This window comes from Phyllostomus discolor, chromosome 8, assembly GCF_004126475.2.
Source record: "Phyllostomus discolor isolate MPI-MPIP mPhyDis1 chromosome 8, mPhyDis1.pri.v3, whole genome shotgun sequence".
Lineage (NCBI taxonomy): Eukaryota > Metazoa > Chordata > Mammalia > Chiroptera > Phyllostomidae > Phyllostomus > Phyllostomus discolor.
In genome coordinates this window covers 78,481,375-78,498,043 of record NC_040910.2, presented here as the reverse complement: position 1 = coordinate 78,498,043, position 16,669 = coordinate 78,481,375, and the positions used below count along the sequence as shown (strand labels likewise).

The 16,669-nt window shown below is 59.3% G+C and overlaps 1 protein-coding gene across 2 annotated transcripts; it reads right to left on the bottom strand.

Moving 5' to 3' along the window:
* Positions 1-134: 134 nt before the first annotated feature.
* Positions 135-15,765, bottom strand: GIT1 (GIT ArfGAP 1). Of its 2 annotated transcripts, XM_028519366.2 has the most exons (21): positions 15,515-15,765; positions 9,686-9,819; positions 9,153-9,265; positions 8,926-9,031; positions 8,158-8,375; positions 7,979-8,073; positions 7,601-7,643; positions 5,609-5,635; positions 5,370-5,418; positions 4,853-4,925; positions 4,177-4,274; positions 3,694-3,805; positions 3,427-3,560; positions 3,100-3,252; positions 2,764-2,994; positions 2,626-2,679; positions 2,349-2,435; positions 2,154-2,227; positions 1,869-2,051; positions 1,675-1,738; positions 135-1,518 (listed from the first exon to the last, which is right to left on the bottom strand). In XM_028519366.2, exons 1-21 carry the CDS (start codon positions 15,564-15,566, stop codon positions 1,306-1,308), a joined length of 2,313 nt encoding a protein of 770 aa, XP_028375167.1. In that variant the 5' UTR covers positions 15,567-15,765; the 3' UTR covers positions 135-1,305. The 2 variants fall into 2 exon arrangements, with proteins under 2 accessions (XP_028375167.1, XP_028375166.1); XM_028519365.2 differs by lacking the exon at positions 5,609-5,635 and having other exon boundaries at positions 15,515-15,687.
* Positions 15,766-16,669: the final 904 nt, after the last annotated feature.

Below are 16,669 nucleotides of genomic sequence, written 5' to 3'. Positions count from 1 at the left end.
GCTTCCCATCGCAGAGTGTGGACTGGAGCGGTTCTACTCACTGGCTTTGTGCTGCTGACAGATTTGTCCTCCCTTTCATGTTTGCCCCCTTCCCAGTCTCCCTCTCCTCAGTTCTCTAAGTACCAGAAACAGCACATGGTCACTTATTTATTTTTGATACAAATGTACATGATACACATCCTGACAGTCAGCCCACCCACCACCACACAGGTAGAGCCTGGCCCCCAGGGACAGAGGCAGGACGGGGAGAAGAGCTGGTGGGTGCTGCCATCTGCCTCTCCAGCCTTCCCAGGCTGCAGCCCAGGTTCCAGGTACCCAGACACCGCAGGCACAGGTGCTAGCCTCTCAGAGGTTATAGGGAGGGGCCTCTCGGCTGAGTCAGGGACCCCAGGGAGCCAGCCCCAGGCTCAGGTGCTCAGTTTTCTGCCCCAGCCAGCACACTCCCCCTCCACAAGGGAGAGGGAGGAGAGGTGGAGGGAAGTGGTTTCCATTGTAAGTTCATAAAGAAGGGGAACAAGTGGAAGTAACGAGGGGAGGCAGTGGGCAGGACCCCAGTTGGTTACTCTGGCGATCCCTGGCCCCAGGATGGGTGAGGGGGGATGACCCCCAATGCTGGTCCTGCTGCTCTGGTCCCCTCACCCCTCAAACTCCATATTGGCCAGGCCTCTGGAACGGCACTGCCGCCCCGCACACTCGCACGCAGGCACGCAGGGACACTCAGTTACCACAAGGTTAAAATTAAGGGGTAAAGGGGGGGGTTTCCAGTGTTTGCTGCTGGGGACCCCGGGAACACAGGCTGGCACCTATGCCCTAGGCAGGGGCCGTTTGGCATTGAAGGAGAGCAGCGTGGGGGCTGGTGGCCACATCCACAGAGATTATGTACAAAGGAGGGAAATGCCCCCACTCAGCCCCTATTAGGGCTGAACTGGCTCATGGGGGTGGGATGCATGTAGGGGGAGCCACCCCACTTGGAGTGTCCCCACCTGACCCTTTACTGAGGGTGCCCCGCAGGGCAAGGGGCTGGGAGTGATGCCGTACAGGCCCCTGCACGCTAGAAGGGGAGGGGATGCTATGTACAGGGGGAGGTGCATGGAATGTGGGGGACAGAAGCTCCTGCCACCCCATCTCCTTGTCCTTGGGGGCTTGAGGGGAGCGGGCACCAGGGTGCCTGGCTGCCAGGGGAGAGTGGCAGCACTAAGGGCACTTGCGCCAGCGGCTCTGTTGGGGTGGGGATTAGTGTCAGAGTGGCCCAGCTCCCATGGCCAGTGAGGTCCCAGGGTGTAGGTGAGGGTACAGGGAGAGTGGTCACTGCTTCTTCTCTCGGGTGGTGATGGTGACCAGCTGCTTGGCGGCCTTGGCGATGTCGTAGGCGCACTGGATCACCTGCTGAGTCAGCAGCTGGAAGTCCACCGGGGCGCCAGGCTCCGGAGGCACTGTCTTCCGGCACTCACTCTGCAGCCGGTAGGCGCTGGCGTTGAGCAGCCGCAGAGAGCTGCGTACAGGCTCCAGGGCTGGTCTCTGGAGGGAGGAAGGAGGGAGCTGGGCCTCGTTGTTTAAACCCTGAACTTTGGTCACGGCTGGGTAGTATCCCTGTCTCCACCCAGGCAGCAGATTCCCTACACCTGCCCCACCCTCAGCCCCTCCTGATCCTGCTCCTCTCTCTGGCCCCTGTACCTTTGGGAAGAGAGAGGCCATCTCAGTCACAGCCAAATGGATCTTCTCAGAACAGGGCACAAAGCTGTAGGGGGAGGAGAAAATATAATTAGGGGCTCTCAGGGAAGGTCCCCAGGACCGTGGAGTGGAACACTGGTTCCTCTCTGGTCCTCTGCAAACCCGCAGGCCATGTGAGCATGCATCCCACCCCATACCTGTCATGCTTGAATTCCTGGGCAGCCCGCAACAGTTCCTGAATGTTCTTGGTGACCTGCTCGGTCTTCAAGATGACGTCTTCAGTGCTGGGAAGCCCGGGATCCAGGTCTCCATCCAGGCTTTCCAGCTCTGGGTGGAAGTCCTCTTCCTTGCCCAGCTCTAGAAACCTCTTCCCTTCCAGCCTGAGGCCCAGGGTTAGAGAGACATTCCAGGCATGAGATCTCTGGCCTGTGCCCTCCGATGCTCCAGGGCCCACCTGACCTCCCACTACCTGTGTGCCTCACCCAAGCAGGGAGTCCCCACTCTGCGTGTTCTCATAGTCACTGTCAGCACCGCTGCCATGGCGGGAAAGCTTGCTCTGGAAGGTGCAGGGAAGGAGGGGAGGTGAGGTACACACTCACAGACCCACAAGCCTCCCATCCCCTCGCTTGCACACATCCCATTTAGCTTGTCCCTCGGCACAGGGGATGAGATGTTACCGTGTGGCGGCTTCCTTCCTGGGAGCACGACAGCAGTGGGGAGGGCGGAGTGAAGGGCACAGCTGAGGCTGAAACCCCCTTCCGGATCTGAAACCCAGGAGGGCTGGAGTCAGTCGCTCCTCCCCGTGACCCACCTTCCAGCTTCCCCGCACTGAGGGTGGGAACTGCGTATGTCCAGCCACCCCTGTGCATGAAGCCTCCAGCACAAAGCCTGGCACACATTGGGGTTCAGAACCTATTTGCAAAAATGAACCCACCTGCCCCAGGAACTGCTTACCCGGTAAAGGCCGGCAGGGACGTGCATTGAATAGATAGTGTCATCCTCCAGCTCCTGGGGGTTAGCACAGTGGGTATCACGAAGGGCCCTGGGGCAGAGCCAGCCCCATTTCCCCACCATCTCAAGTTGGCAACTCACAGTGCTGTGGAAAGGCTGTAGCCGGGTGACAAGCTCATCCCCAGGTGGGCCCCCAAAGGGCTTCAGGGCAGAGCCTGGTTCATACATGGAGAAGGCCTGGCGATCCCTGCGGTGGGCACTCCCACCAGGCCCCATGGATGTGTGTTCTGCCCGTTCGCTGGGGAGAGGGGGCGTGGGCGCTGGCCCAGGCGGCTGTCGGATCTGCAAGTTCTCTGCCTGCAGCTTGTGGATCTGAGAGTGAAGTGCTGTCAGAAACTCCAGAGGGTCCAGGCACCAGTCCCGTCTCCCCATTGGGGCCCAGGGAGCCTCCTCTCCCACCTAGGCTACAGCCCTCACCTCCCTCTGTAGCCTCCGGAGCTCGTCACTTAAGCTACTGTTGACCTTCATGAGCTGCTGCACCTTTGCCTCGGAGGTAGCCAGGGCCTTCTTCAGCTCCAGGTACTCCTGCAGCGTCACGGCCCCGTCAGACAGGTCTGAGGAGTCCATGCTCTGCGGGGTGAGACACAAGCCAGTTAGCCACCAGGGGCAGGAGACAAATGCCCCCAGAGGGCTGCTCTCAAAGCTGTGACCAGCCCACTTGTCCCCAGGCCCTGGGCTACAAGAGGATAGAGCTGGGCCTTGATGGAGGCCTGGAGAGGAACCAGGGAGGCGCAGTGCTCAGACCCGGGCTCGGTTGTTCCGCGTGGCGCCGGCGCTGCGCAGGGGCTCCTGGTCTGTGTCCTCGTCTGAGGCCACACTGTCGTAGTCGTGCTGGTCGTCGAGGTCACTCTGGCTCCGCGCAGACAGCTCGAGGTTGTCTGAGGGCACAGGCCTGTCACTCAGGGCTCAGCCACACAACCCATCTATCATGCTACTCCAGAAAGGGAGCCATGAAAGAGAATATCCTGGAACAGTGCCCACCACCCGCACCTCCATCCTCACCCTTCCTACCTGTGGGGCTGCTCAGGCTCTTGCCCTGCTGTCTCCGCTTGGCCTCGCTGAGAATGTCAATGATCAAGGTGGCAAACTCGCGGGCATTAAAGCGGGCCAACTTCTGTCGCCCCTGCGAGAAGAAAGGGCCAGACAGGCATGAGGGGCCCCCTGCTGTCTGCTATAACCACAGCCAAAACATGCCAGCCCGGCTCACCCGGCCAGGGGGTAAGGTCTGGCACAGACTCAGGGGCCTGGGGCCTGGTTCTCAGGAAGAGGCAGGAGCCCAACCTCCAGAGGCTGCTCACCAAGTGCTCAAAAGAACCACCTCTGCCTCACTCCCAAATCCCAGTGCCAGCCGGGCCTGGAGGGAGGCCTTGGCCGGGGGTGGAGAACAGGCTCAGTTCTGGACAACAGCCGGCAGGGAAGGGCAGAGCCCACGGAGCTGGAGACCCCAGAAAGGAAGGAAGGAAAGCCCCAGGCCACCCTACCAAGCCTCCTCACCTGGTTCCGTGTTGCTGAGTATTCAGGGTTAACAGGGAGGAAGGGCACAGCGCTGCGCTCTGTCACCAGGGTGCTGTGGTTTTGGGTAGCCAGCCACACTGCAGGGGAAGAGCAGGGAGCAGACTGTCCAGAGTGGCCAGGCCCATAAGTAGGCTAGGGGGAGTGTGGAGCACAGCCTTCCTAGGTCCTCCCCATGCCCACTGAGCTTGGTGATCAAAACAGAGGTCCTCAGACAGGCACTGGGCAAGGCCAGCTGGGGGACTGACTGACAGAACAAGGTGACTCCCTCAAGCCAGGCCCAGCTGAGTTGGGGCTGGAATCTGGCTGTGGCCAGGAAGGAGTGATGGGAGGAAGGGGCGGGAGCAGGACTGGGGTGAGAGCCAAAGCGGGAGGTAGCTGGAGCAGAGATGAACCCCAGTCTGGGGGTGGGGTGGGGTGGGGTGGGAGGAGCAGGCCAGAGGCCTCCAGCTCAGCACTCTCTGGCCGGGGCTGGGGAAGCTGCCCCAGTGGGAGCACAGCTGGCTTCCAGGCAGGCTGCCCAGCACAGCAACCCCAGGAACACCCCCTTCTCAGTTTCAGTGAAAGCACCCGAGAGCCGCACCAGGCCCTAGCCTTTCCCTGGCAGGTAGCTGCTCTGTCCTATCTGCCCAAAGCCTCTGATGCACCCCCAGCTCACCAGCGTCATTTTCTCTTCGATCCACCTCATCATACACGTCCATGGCAAGTTCCTCAAAAAGCCGGTTGCTGAGCTGGAGGCAGAGGCGGGCACAGGCTTTGTCAGAACAAATGGCCACCACTGCCAACAGGGCCAGTTCCCCAGATGTCGTATGATGTGGGAAACGGCTTGTTTCCCTGAAGCCACCCAGCCCCAAAGTCTCAGAACTGGAAACCAGGGTAGGGGGTCTGTCTGCCAAGCTCCAAGGTGGGAGAGGACACAAGGAAGGCCAGACTAGACCAGCTAAGGCTGGTCTAGGCAGAGATGGAGCCAGGGCCCTGGGAGCCTTTGAAAGGCAGAGCCAGGGCAAAAGACAAGGGGGTGGAGAAGCCAAAAGGAGGAAACTGGGGAGAACACAGTGAGCAGGTCCAAGACTGGAAAACAGCACCATGTCAGAGTAAGGGGGAGCAACGTGGGGGGTGGGATGGGGGTTCAAAATGGGAGCAGCTCCAAGTATTAGGGGTCTAAGCAGACTCACCGCCTGCAGCTTCTTCTTGGCAGCTTTGGCCAACTCGGACAGGTCCAGGCTGTGGGCAAGGAGCGAGATGGGAATGGGGAAGAAGGGAGAAGCCAGGCATGAGAGGTGGCCAGGCCCCTGCCAGTGACCTCCCAAACATGCAGGGATCCCAGGGAGACAAGACACCAGATGCCACACACCAAGAGCCACCCTGCCCCACCCGACCTCCAGAGCCTGCTCCCACGGCTGACACCAGATACCTCTGAGACATGCACTTTTGCCGAGATCTAAGTCCAGAGGAAGGCAGCAGAGGGAAGAACAGGACAGAGGCAGCAATTACCCAGGAGCAGGGCAGCACACGCCTTCCCATGTCAAGCCTGGACCCATCTCTGCATGCGCGCCAGACTCAGAATGTACAAAACTGAACTCATTTCTCCCCCAAGCCTGCTCCTGGCTGGCTCACTCTGACTTTCAGTGACCCACTCACCCAGCACTGACGCAGCTCCTGGGAGTCACCTAAAACCTCCCTCGCCCTTTGCCAGACTTTTCCCAAGTTCTGCCACCATTTCTTCTTACCCCTACAATAATTTTTCCTACCCATCACTCAGAATGATGTTTTTGATGTGTCTGGCTGAACTAAAGCAGCTGTAAAAACTTTTTAAAAAAGATTTTTCATTTATTTTTAGAGAGAGGGGAAGGGAGGGAGGAGAAAGATGGAAAGAAACATTAATGTGTGGTTATCTCCTGTGCACCCCCTACTGGGGGGTAGGGGACCTGGCTCACAACCCAGGCATGTGCTCTGACTGGGATTGAACTGGCGACCCTTTGGTTCACAGGCTGGTGCTCAATCCACTAAGCCAACACCAGCCAGGGCAAAACTTCTTAATAATAACAGGATGTATGGTATAATTTAAAAAAAAAAAGCTCATTTAAAAAATATGCTAAGTGCTTTGCATCCATCACCTTATTTAATCCTCTCAACAGCCCCAAAAGATAGGTACGGTTGCCCTCATTTCCAGAAAAGATGAACTAAGGTTCACAGAGGTTAAGTAGCCTACCTGAAGTCACACAGCCTATAAGCAGCAGAGCTGGCTCCACACATCCATGCTTAGAACCCCTCTGCCCTTGGGATGGTCACAGCTCTTGTCGGGGCTCATAGGACTAGCTACTCTCCTACTCCGTCTCTATGCCAGTCTTGCTCCTGGGATTCCCGGCCTCTCACATATGCTCCAGTCTCACCATCTGCTTTCAGTTCCTGGCACATTTCTAACGTCTACACCTGCCTCTCTTGCTGTACTTCCCACACTAAACCACAACTGTCTGACTAGGATGTCTCCCTTTCTAGACTGTGAGCTCCTTAAAGGCGGGGATCATGCCTGCGTTACCTCTGGGTCCCCGTGCCAAGAACAGCAGCTGACACTGTGAAGGTGCTCAATTAACATTTCATTGAGTACATGCCCACATGTGCTTACCACACTCCCCTGTCACACAGGCACACACACCAGGCAGAATCAGACCAAAGGAGTAGGGGGGAGTCAGGCTTTCAAGACAGAGGTCTGGTTTCAGGAATCTGAGATGCCCAACCCTGACAATCCCCATCTGCCCACACTGGCCTTTGGAGGAGGAGGGAGCCTTTTGTCTCCCATCCAGGCCAGCAGGCACAGCTTGGCATGAAGACTTGGCCATCACAGGTGGCCACCAGGTGGCGCCAGCACCCACCCTGTAAGTATGAGGTAGGACTTCGGGGCTCTCTCCCATACCTTGGGCACCTGAGGCCTCTCAGATCAGAGGCAGAAACACCTGAACTGTGACATGCCTTGCTCTCTAGCCCCTGTCCAACTTATGAGCACACCACTGAGGCCTGGGCAGTGGTCCCAAAGTTAGTCAAATCCCTGGAGCCCACCACCTTTTCACTGAAGTGCAGTAGATTATCTAAAGATTTTAGTGGGAAATAGAACCTAGCAACCCACCGCTCCTTGTACTTAAGTACTATTTCCTGACAGAAGGGGCTTAGGCTGTGCTGCCACGTGCTAAATCTACACATCTTACCTGCCTTGGGACCCAGAATTAGGGAATAAGGCTCAGACGCTGTGAAATGTTTGTGCTTCCAGCCCCTAAAGGAGTGGGGTGGGGAATGTGGAGGGGTCCCAGGTCCCTAAAGCCTAGGAAGTTGGAGGGCTGGGGGCTCTGGGGGTCAGACACCCACATGGCCTCTAACAGCCTCTGGGAAGGGACATCAGGTGGGCACTCACCTGTCAGCCATCTGTGGGATGATGTAATGCCCATTCTTGTGATCTGAACAAAAATAAAAATGCCAAGTCACTGGTACTGAGTAGCCCTAGCAGCTGGAAGCCCACCTCACTGCCATGAGCACTGCTTGGCACCCAAACATGTCAGGGGAAAGGGAGAAGGGCAGGCCACCCCCAAAGGCCCTGAGAGCTGGCTGGAAGTCATGCCCACCCCCACTCCCTACCCCAATGTGCTGCAGCCCAGAGCCTGCAGCAATTTCACAGGAGCCAGTTGCCTAGCAACTGTTCCCCAGCCGGCTTTGTCACCATGGCACCTGCTGCTGAGGTGTGTCTGGGTCCCACCTGCCTAGCCCCGCAAGGCCTGCCCCGCACTCTGCTCACCAGGCTTTCGTCCACAGAGATAGAAGGCCAACCGGTCAGTGAGCTCATACTGGCACTCAACTAGCCTTTCCGCCAGCTCATGGTGCCCCGCCTGCCTGTGGGGAGGGGGCATGGCTCAGCCTGCAGCAGCGGCCCACTCCCCCCACCCACCCAAGCATCACCCTTCTGCTGACCCTCACCTGGCATAGTCAATGGGTGTTCGCCCATTAACATCAGGAGAGCCAGGGTCAGCCCCGTACACTACAAGAAGCTCGGCCTGCAGAGTCTGCCCTGCCTTGGCAGCCACGTGCAGAGGTGTGGTGCCCTTCTCTGGGTGGAAGAAGTTGGCCTGGGCACCCAGGGAGAGCAGGCGCAGACATGTCTCCAAGTTGCCTGTCCGCACGCTTGAATGCAGTTGCTGCAAGGAGCGGGAGTGTTTAACAGCAGTGTGTGCACGAGTCCTCCCACCCCCCGCCCTAAGCTGCACCTAGAACAGGCAGCACCTAGGACTCCTCCAGCTCCAAGAGCCCAGCGGAAGTTAGGTTGTCAGGGAGGACAGAGGGATCCCCCTAGGAGTTAATACCAATTAATAACAGCTGTTGTCAGTCACTGTCTACCATGTGCTGTGGCTCTGCTTGGAATAGGCGTTATCTGTGAGACAGGTGCTGCTACTTCTTTCCCATTGTAGAGATGAGAAAACTGAGGCTCTGAGAGGCTAAGATACTGCCCTAAGCTTCTCTGGTTTTTGGGTGGCAGCTGGGAATTTTAGCCTTGTGTGTCCACCTGGGAGCTGGGGGGCTTTGACCACATACAGCCTGACCGAGCAAGTCTGTGGCTCCACCATGCCCACTATTCTTGCCTGACCTGGCTGCCTTTGCGGCCTCCGGCTCAGTGGTGATGAAGGAGAGGCCTCTGGGGCATTATGGATGGGGAGAGTGGCCCACCACCCACTGTGGGCCCCCTCAAACCTTGCTGAGGTCTTTGGCGGTGACCCCGTCGTCATCCCGGCAGGGAAGCTTGTGCACAAATGCCAGCATCTGGTACTTGGCCCTGATGAACTCTGACTTGATGGGGCTGCATGGGGCACACAGGAGGAAATGAGGGGCCGAGCAAGAGAGGCTAGTCATCTGGCTACCTCCCAGGCCCATGTCCCAGACTGTGCAGCCCCTGCCACCACCCTTCCAGCCCGACTCACTGGACTTTGTCTTGGGGGTTGGCTTTGCGCCGACCGCTCTGCACTTGCGCAGGGTCCAGCAGGGAATGCTCCCAGATGGAGTTGGCCCCATTGCTGGCGAGCGTGTGCACCATCTGCGGGGAGGAGATGCCAAGTGCGAGAGCCCACTGGGTGCTGGGCACCGGCCACAGCCAGTGTGGCTGCAGGGAGTACCAAAGGGCCTACTGTGTGCCTGCCACTGCTGTACCTCCATGCAGTCAGCCCACCCAAGCATGTGGGTCCTGTTTAGAACTTCAGGTCACGTGGCCAGCATGCCAAGGCTTAGAGAGGTTAAGCGACCTGCTCAACGCTATAAGCTAATAGGCGACAGAGCCGAGGTGAGAGCCCAGATCTGTCTGACTCCAGTCCTGGATGCCTCCTCTCTCAGATGAGTGGATGGGTGGGTGCCCCCAGGAGCTGCTGAATCTAGGCAGGTGCGTATGTCAGTACGAGGAAAATGTGCCTGCGCTCGACGCCTTCTGTGAGGAAGGAGGAACCGCCTACCAGGCCCGTACCTGCAGCAGCGTGGGAGGCCAGGCGCTGTGGCGAAGGTGCTTGACGATAGAGATGTGGCGGCCCAGGCTCCGGTGCACACTGCAGCACTCGTCGCACACCAGCACGCCCCTGCTGATGGAGGCCCAGCCAGGGTCTGCCAGGGTGGGGGCAAGGGTCAGCTACAGCCAGGCACGGGCAAGACCCCCTAAGCACCTACTCAAGGCCAGCGCTACGCTTAATATTCCATGTATGGTCACTCCCTGGGTCTCCCAGAGGTCCAGGAGCTGGGGCGTCAGCAGGCACAGGTTACTGATGAGGCAGCTGAGCTCAGGCAGTGAGAGGGTTTTCTCACAAGGCTCGAAGCTGGCAACTGACACAGCCACGCTCTTTCCTGCACAGCGTTGCTCCTCTGGGAAGGTGTGGTCCCCGGGGCCTGTTCAGCGAGCATGGTTTTCTGTCCTGCAGTCACCACTACAGTCCCACAGCCCTTCCCCAGGGAGGCAGGAATGCCCCAGGGGACACAACCCTGGTGGTTACACACCACACAGCCTGAGACACTCCTCCTTTGTCCAGGTCAGCGCCACATTCTCTCCTGCACCCAGACTTCTGCTGGAGCCGCTGGCCCACCTGCCTGACCCATTGTGCCCCTTCACGGACTCCTGACTCTGCCCTCATCCTGCCAGGCAAGAGGCCTTTACATGCCTGAGCCTCCTGTCACCTTCACTGATGGAGTCCTTCTTAAAAGGGACAGAGAGAGCAAAGGAACTAACGCTGACTGAGCACCCACTGTTTACCACGGGGCGCTGTGTGCATGATGCCTTTCCCAACTGTGAGGCAAGGCCGGAAATGGTACCCCTGCTGAAAGAGTGGCTCCAGAGAGGTTATGGCACTTGCTCAAGGTCACACAGCTAATGAGTGGGATGAGCACTTGCTAGCATGTGATGCCAGAGACCACGCCAGGTCCATAAGCGCTGCCCCCGAAGGGGATAGCTCCCACTGGACAAGGGCTCCAGGAGCCACACACAACTCCTCGGAGGAAAGTGAACTTTGGAAACTCGAAGGGGGCTAGGACAGGGCAGATGCCACCCACCCCAGGCCCCTTGGGAGAGGGGGAGGAGACAGCTGCATACAGCTCAGGCTGTGGAAAGGTCATGGGGGAGAAAGCAGCTATTGTGTGCCACTGGAGAGTGGGGGCAGGGAGCCTGTCTCCCAGGGCACTGTGCTCTGCCCAGGCCCCCGCCCTTCTCAGGAAGCCCTGTCCTGGGGGGGGGGGGGCGGTGCTGACTCTCAGCCCTGTCCCACGGTACTCAGGGGGGTCCTCAGGGGTAACGAGAGTTTCTCCAACCAGAAGGTGATTTTCAGGCCCTTCCCCGAAAGGACCTCCCTCAAAGTTCCCAGGAGAAATGCGAGGAGACCCTCAGCCAGAGTGCCGCAGGAGCTCTGCCCATGGTGGCGAGGATCCCCTCACAGCATGGAAACAGGAAATGGAAGAGGGGCTCAGTTTTTTGGGCCAGGGCTTTTTTAGGGATCCCCAAAAACAAGGCAACAGGAATACACACGGTGCTCACCACACACTTTCTTGGGGGGCTAATTCCAGGGGTCCAAGAGGAAGGAACTCACTATCTGTGCCAAGATGGGGAGCCCTATGGCAGGGGCCCCTGACCTCTGGGCCGCAGACCAGCACCGGTCCAGGCCTGTTAGGAACCAGGCTGCAGAGCAGGAGGTGAGCTTGACTGTAATGTGCCTGGATCACCCCCAAACTGTCCCCCCAACACCCTCACTCCTTTGGTCCGGGGAAACATCGTCTTCCACAAAACTGGTCCCTCGTGCCAAAAAGGTTGGGGACCGCTGCCCTAAGGCAGACAGACTTTCATGTGGTTTTACCCAAGCAGCAAGGCGCTCCAGGCACCGAAAGCTCCCCCGCTCACTTCCAAACACCACTGGGTCAGGGGTCTGCCCTTCAGCCACCTCCAGCAGCCCAGGCAGGAAGCTGGAAATGACGCAGCCTAAATTCCTCTCGTTGAAATGGTGGGGTTTCCTGTAAATGGGGAGCCGCCCAGGCCAGGATCATAAAGGGGCCGCCCTGAGGCCTCCACCCCCACCCCAGACCCATGGCCCGACAGAGCAGCCAAGCCTAGGAGGACTGGCCAGATAGCCAGGGCCAGACCGACATGGCAAGTCCCTGAACATGGCAGTGACCAAGAGACCAGGATCTGGGGAATGTGGTCCAAGGCTTCCCTTGGCACCCTCTATGGCTGATGGAGGGGTCCTCCCTCTCCTCCACAGTGACCTGAAATAGGAAGGCTGGGCACGGCACACTGTCCTGATGTGGGGCACACTAGTGCCAGCTCAGTTCTGACGGACACAGAAGAGAAGCCCAAGCTCACCCTGCTACCTACTCCTCCGCCTAGGCGCCTTGGGGTAGACCTAAACCCAAGCAGGAGCCCTCAAGCCCCACCTAGGCCAGTTCCTAAGCAGAAGGGCCAGGAAGACTTTCTGAAACTCAAATGGCTGCCAAAGTTTAAGGTTAAAGGGATCCTTGTCCCAAAGAAGCTCCCTGGACAAAGCCAGGGGCAGAAGAGACAGGGAACATAAAGGCTGGGTGACATGGTGGCCTGCCAATCCTCCTCCTGGACGTCTACCTCCAGTCAGGGTGGGGTCTGCCCTGTGTGGGCGAGTGAAGCGGCAGGAGGGGTCCTGGGGTAATGTTAACTAGTGCCGACCCACAGAGGCCTCCACCACGGTAAGCTCATGTCACCACTTAAAGCCATTAGTGGCCTGGCCTCTGGGCCAGTAGGTCTGCTATAAAGGCTGGCCTCTCTTGAGCTAGGGAGGTCCAGATCCTCACCAGGAAAGAGAGAGAAGCCCGCCATCTTGAAAGTGGGCAAGAATAATCCACAGGGACAGAGGTCAGAATGGCGGTTACCTTTGGGGGGGGCGCTGACTGGGAGGGAGCACAACAAAACCCCGCAGAGTGAGGGAAATGCACTACCTCTCGAATGGAGTGGTGGTCACACAGCTACACACAAATGTAAAAACTCATCAGGCTGCACAGTAAGGAGTGGGCACTCTGTTGCACGTTGAGTAGTATTTTAGTAGAAGAAAGCCACTCCTCACCTACCCCAAAATAATCTACATTATGAAGAGACAAGTGAGGCTGCTGGTCCCCCAGTGTCCTTAGCTGGTGGTGGGCCTTGCTCCTCTGAGGTACTCGGGCTGCTGTGAGGCCCAAGGTGCGGGGGAGCAGGCCCTTGAGAGCGGGCCAGGTTTGCGCGGCAGGGCAAGTGAAAGGGAAGGGAGGGGAGACCACGGATTCTCCGGGTTTCCTGACCCCTGTCCATCTCTGGGCTTCCCGAGGCAGCCTGACCGGCTGTCCCAGCAGCCATAACGTGTGCAATTGCCTCACAACATGCTCGCACTCACCCTGTGTGCCCAGGCCTGGGAGCAAAGGGAGGGCAGAGGCCTTTGGGGCCAGGCTGCGTGTCACCTCTTCTTTTACCTCCATGACCCCCCAAATTAACCAACCACAAAAAAAGCCACAACCCCATTCCTAGAGCTGGGACTGCTGGGACTGCTGGATTCTGAGAGCTGGGACTCTCCTATCACAGTGAGAGAAGCCTGTGACTCTGGGTACGAGGCACACACGGGAGGATGGCTCTGGGTCTGGGCTCTAGACAGCTAGTTCCCTGTGAGCCTTTTACCTCGGGTGTTACAGTCCCCAGACTGAGAATGCCACACCATGCAGCGTCATCCGGTGGGGTACAGGGTAGACCCAAGGAGCCAGCAGGGGTCCCAACAAGCATCCAAATGCTTGGGGAGTGCCTGCTATGTGCCAGACACCATGCTAGGTGCTGGGGTGGGGTGATGAGTAAGACTCTGTCACCGCCCTGCCCACCTCATCATCCTCACCTTCTCACCATTTGCCTCTTCCTGGCCCGTATTCTGGATCAGGGGAAAGGAGGCACCCAGGGCACAAGTGCCTCTGTGGAACACGCAGTGGGAGGAGCCGGGCAGTCCAACACATCAGATACGCACCGCTCCTCCCCGAGCCTGGGGGGGCACTCAGAGGCTTCAGCCCAACAGGCAAATGTAATGGGGAAAAAAAGACACTGCTTTTCTGATGCTGCCCGATGTCTCTGAAGCCCTCAGGACCACAGATTTGGAGATGGGACACTCCTCAAAAACCATTTCTGCTCCAATCTCTTTGCCTCACAGCTAAGGAAACTTGGGCCCCAAGTGAGCAAAGTTTGCCATGGGTCACAGAATCGGATGGAAAAAAGGCAACACGAAAATCCAGGCTCCCCTGAAAGACTGTCTGCTATGCACCCACCTCCCAGCCCTAGTTGCTCCCCGCCATGCCCCGTGCTACAACAGACAGCAGAGGTGCAGAACAGCCTGGGACAGACACATAGAAGGCAAGCTCTCCTCTCAGCCCTTCCATCCTAGACCTACCTGCAGCTGGGGCAAAGGGATCAGTTTCCAGATCATTAGGGGTAGGGACACGTACCCCAGACAGCTTTTTCAGAGCCCTTCAGATCACAGCATGCCCCGAGAGGTGGCCTCAGGGTCGTAACCACCACAGAGTGCCTCTGCCAGGCACCCACAGCTCCCAAACACTCTAGTTTGGAGCCACCACAGCATCTGTAGGTCCCAACCTGTTAGGGTCCTGGCCAGCCCAAAGAATGACTGGAAGTTAAGGGCCCACAAAACAGCACCCCACATTCTCACACTTAAGTCTGCCCATGGTTGGCCTGGAGTTCAGAGACCCCCTGAGCCTACCCAGGGAGAAAGCTGCTTTTTTAAAGAAAGAGGGTGGACAAAGGCCAGAGCTTCCTTCCCCAGGCCAGCGGCTGAGCCCCATCACTGGTAGTGTCCTCCCACACCAGAAAGGAGCAGCCTCTTGGGTCACTGCTCCTCACTTCCTTAGCAGGTTAGGGGTTTCAAATCAGCCTGGAGCTGACTCTGCTGGGAAGGGAAACACCACAGTAAATACAGCCAAGAGGCAGGCCAGGAAGCCAACGGGCTCCTGGGGAATCTAGACACCCCTCAGTACTGCTCCCTACACACTTTTAGTCAGGCTAGGCTCGGGGACCAGGAGGGGCCTGTGCCAAAGCTGGGGCAATGCCAAGCTCATCTTCCCAAGTCGGCCTTACTGAGGCACAGGAAAAGCCGAGTCTAGTTGCTTCCAGTCACCAGGCGGCCTGGGGATGCCTCCGGGAAAGATACCGAGGCTCACACTGGTCCTGAACAACAGGCCCTGCAAGGAGCCCCAGCCTTGGGAGCCAGGGGCAGGGAGTTCTAGAAGTAGCCACCCCCTCATCTGCTCCGGAGGAAATAGTATCCAAGACCCCCCTCCCCCCGGCCCATCTGCCCAGCTCTCTGCCCCTTGCCCTCCGCCACCCCAGCGGGCCAGCAGACCATGCGAGCAGCAGGTGCAAGACGCGGGGGTGGCACTAATATGACACAAAACCACAATCGCCCCCACCTCCTAAATCCTGGCGGCCTCCGCCACAGCCCTCCGGCCACCCCAGGCTGGCGCTTCCGTTTGGATATTGAGATGGGGGCGGGGGGTAGCTAGCTGCCCGTCTCCCTCTGACTGAGGGGTGGGAGGCGGCTCCGGGAATGTCCTTCCTCGCTTGTCCGCGGACGCGAGGAAACAGGGGCCCCCCAGCCCTGCTCTCTAGCCAAGGACGCGGCTCCGCAGTGGCCCGGGCGGGGACCGAGGCTGGAGGCCGCAGCCCCCAGCCCCACCCCGCCCTCTGGCCCCGCACGGCGCTCCCGCCAGGCCCCGGCGCCCGCCCGGCGGCGGCCTCGGTACGCGGTCCCGCCCCCGGCCAGGGCCTGCTTACCCGGGGCGCTGCAGTCCGCACACACCTCCGCTCGCGGCCCCTTCCGGGACATCCTCAGCGGCGACGCGGCCCCAGCCCTCTGGGCCAGCGTGGGGGGCGCGGGCGGCGGCGGGCCCAGGCGGCGGCGGCCCCTGCTGCCCGGCCCGGCTCCGGCAAGGCCCCGGCTAGGCTCCGCGCCCCGGCCAACCGACCGCCCCCTGGGCTGGCCCGGAACCCGCCGTGCCCGCCTGCCCGCTCGCCCTCGGGCGCCCTCCGCCCCGCGCCGCCCCGCGCTGCCCCGCCGCCACTCGCGCTCGCTCTCTCCGCCCCTCGCGCGGCTCCCAGCCGCTCCTGCAGGAAGCAGCACAGGCCCTGCCCACCGGGGGAGGGGCAGCCCGCACACCCGCCCTGCTGGCCGCGCCTCCAGGAGAAAGGAAGCTGGGAGTGAGGGCGGGAGGGGGCGGGGGCACTTAAAGGGGCCGCGGCCGCCGCTAGGCTTCAGCGGACAGTGTCGCCTGCAGCCCTGGCCCCTGCTCCGGCGTTTCCCTGACCCGGAGGCAGTGTGAGTCGGCCCTATCCCCTTCACTTGCGAGGTGGGGGGTGGCCGGTTGCTTCGGCCCTAGGACAGTGGTCCCTGGGAATCAGGGACAAGAGGAAGGAGCTGGAGGCCCCGGCTCCTTCTCTTGTAAGGACTGTAGTTTGGTGTATTCACTTATCTCTGGTTGGGGTGAAGTGTGCGTCCTGGTCCCCCTTGTGTCCACATCGGTGTGTCCAGGTGTGTGTGCGCTCACACTTGCTGACTGTGCACACCGCTAACAATATGGACGCTCAGGTGCCAGAGAGGTCATGCAGTGAACTCCCTGCCTCCGGGATAAGAATAAATCTATCCTTCCTCAATGCTTGCCTCCAGAGAGGAAGGAATCTGGGCAGTGTTTTATAGACCTCCCGAGGAGTGACCACTGTGCCTGTGTGCAGTAATATCCACTTGTCCATCTCGTATACATCCACAGTGTTTCTGGGCCACCAGAGGCTTGTGTCCAGGGCATGTGCATATAATATGCAGGGACTTTTATATTTGTGGCAGCTTTTCTTCTTGGACTTCACATAGAGACTCGGCAGGTTGTGGGGGGGGGGTGCAGACAGGGAGCTAAGGCGCAGGCTGCACGTGGGTGCACC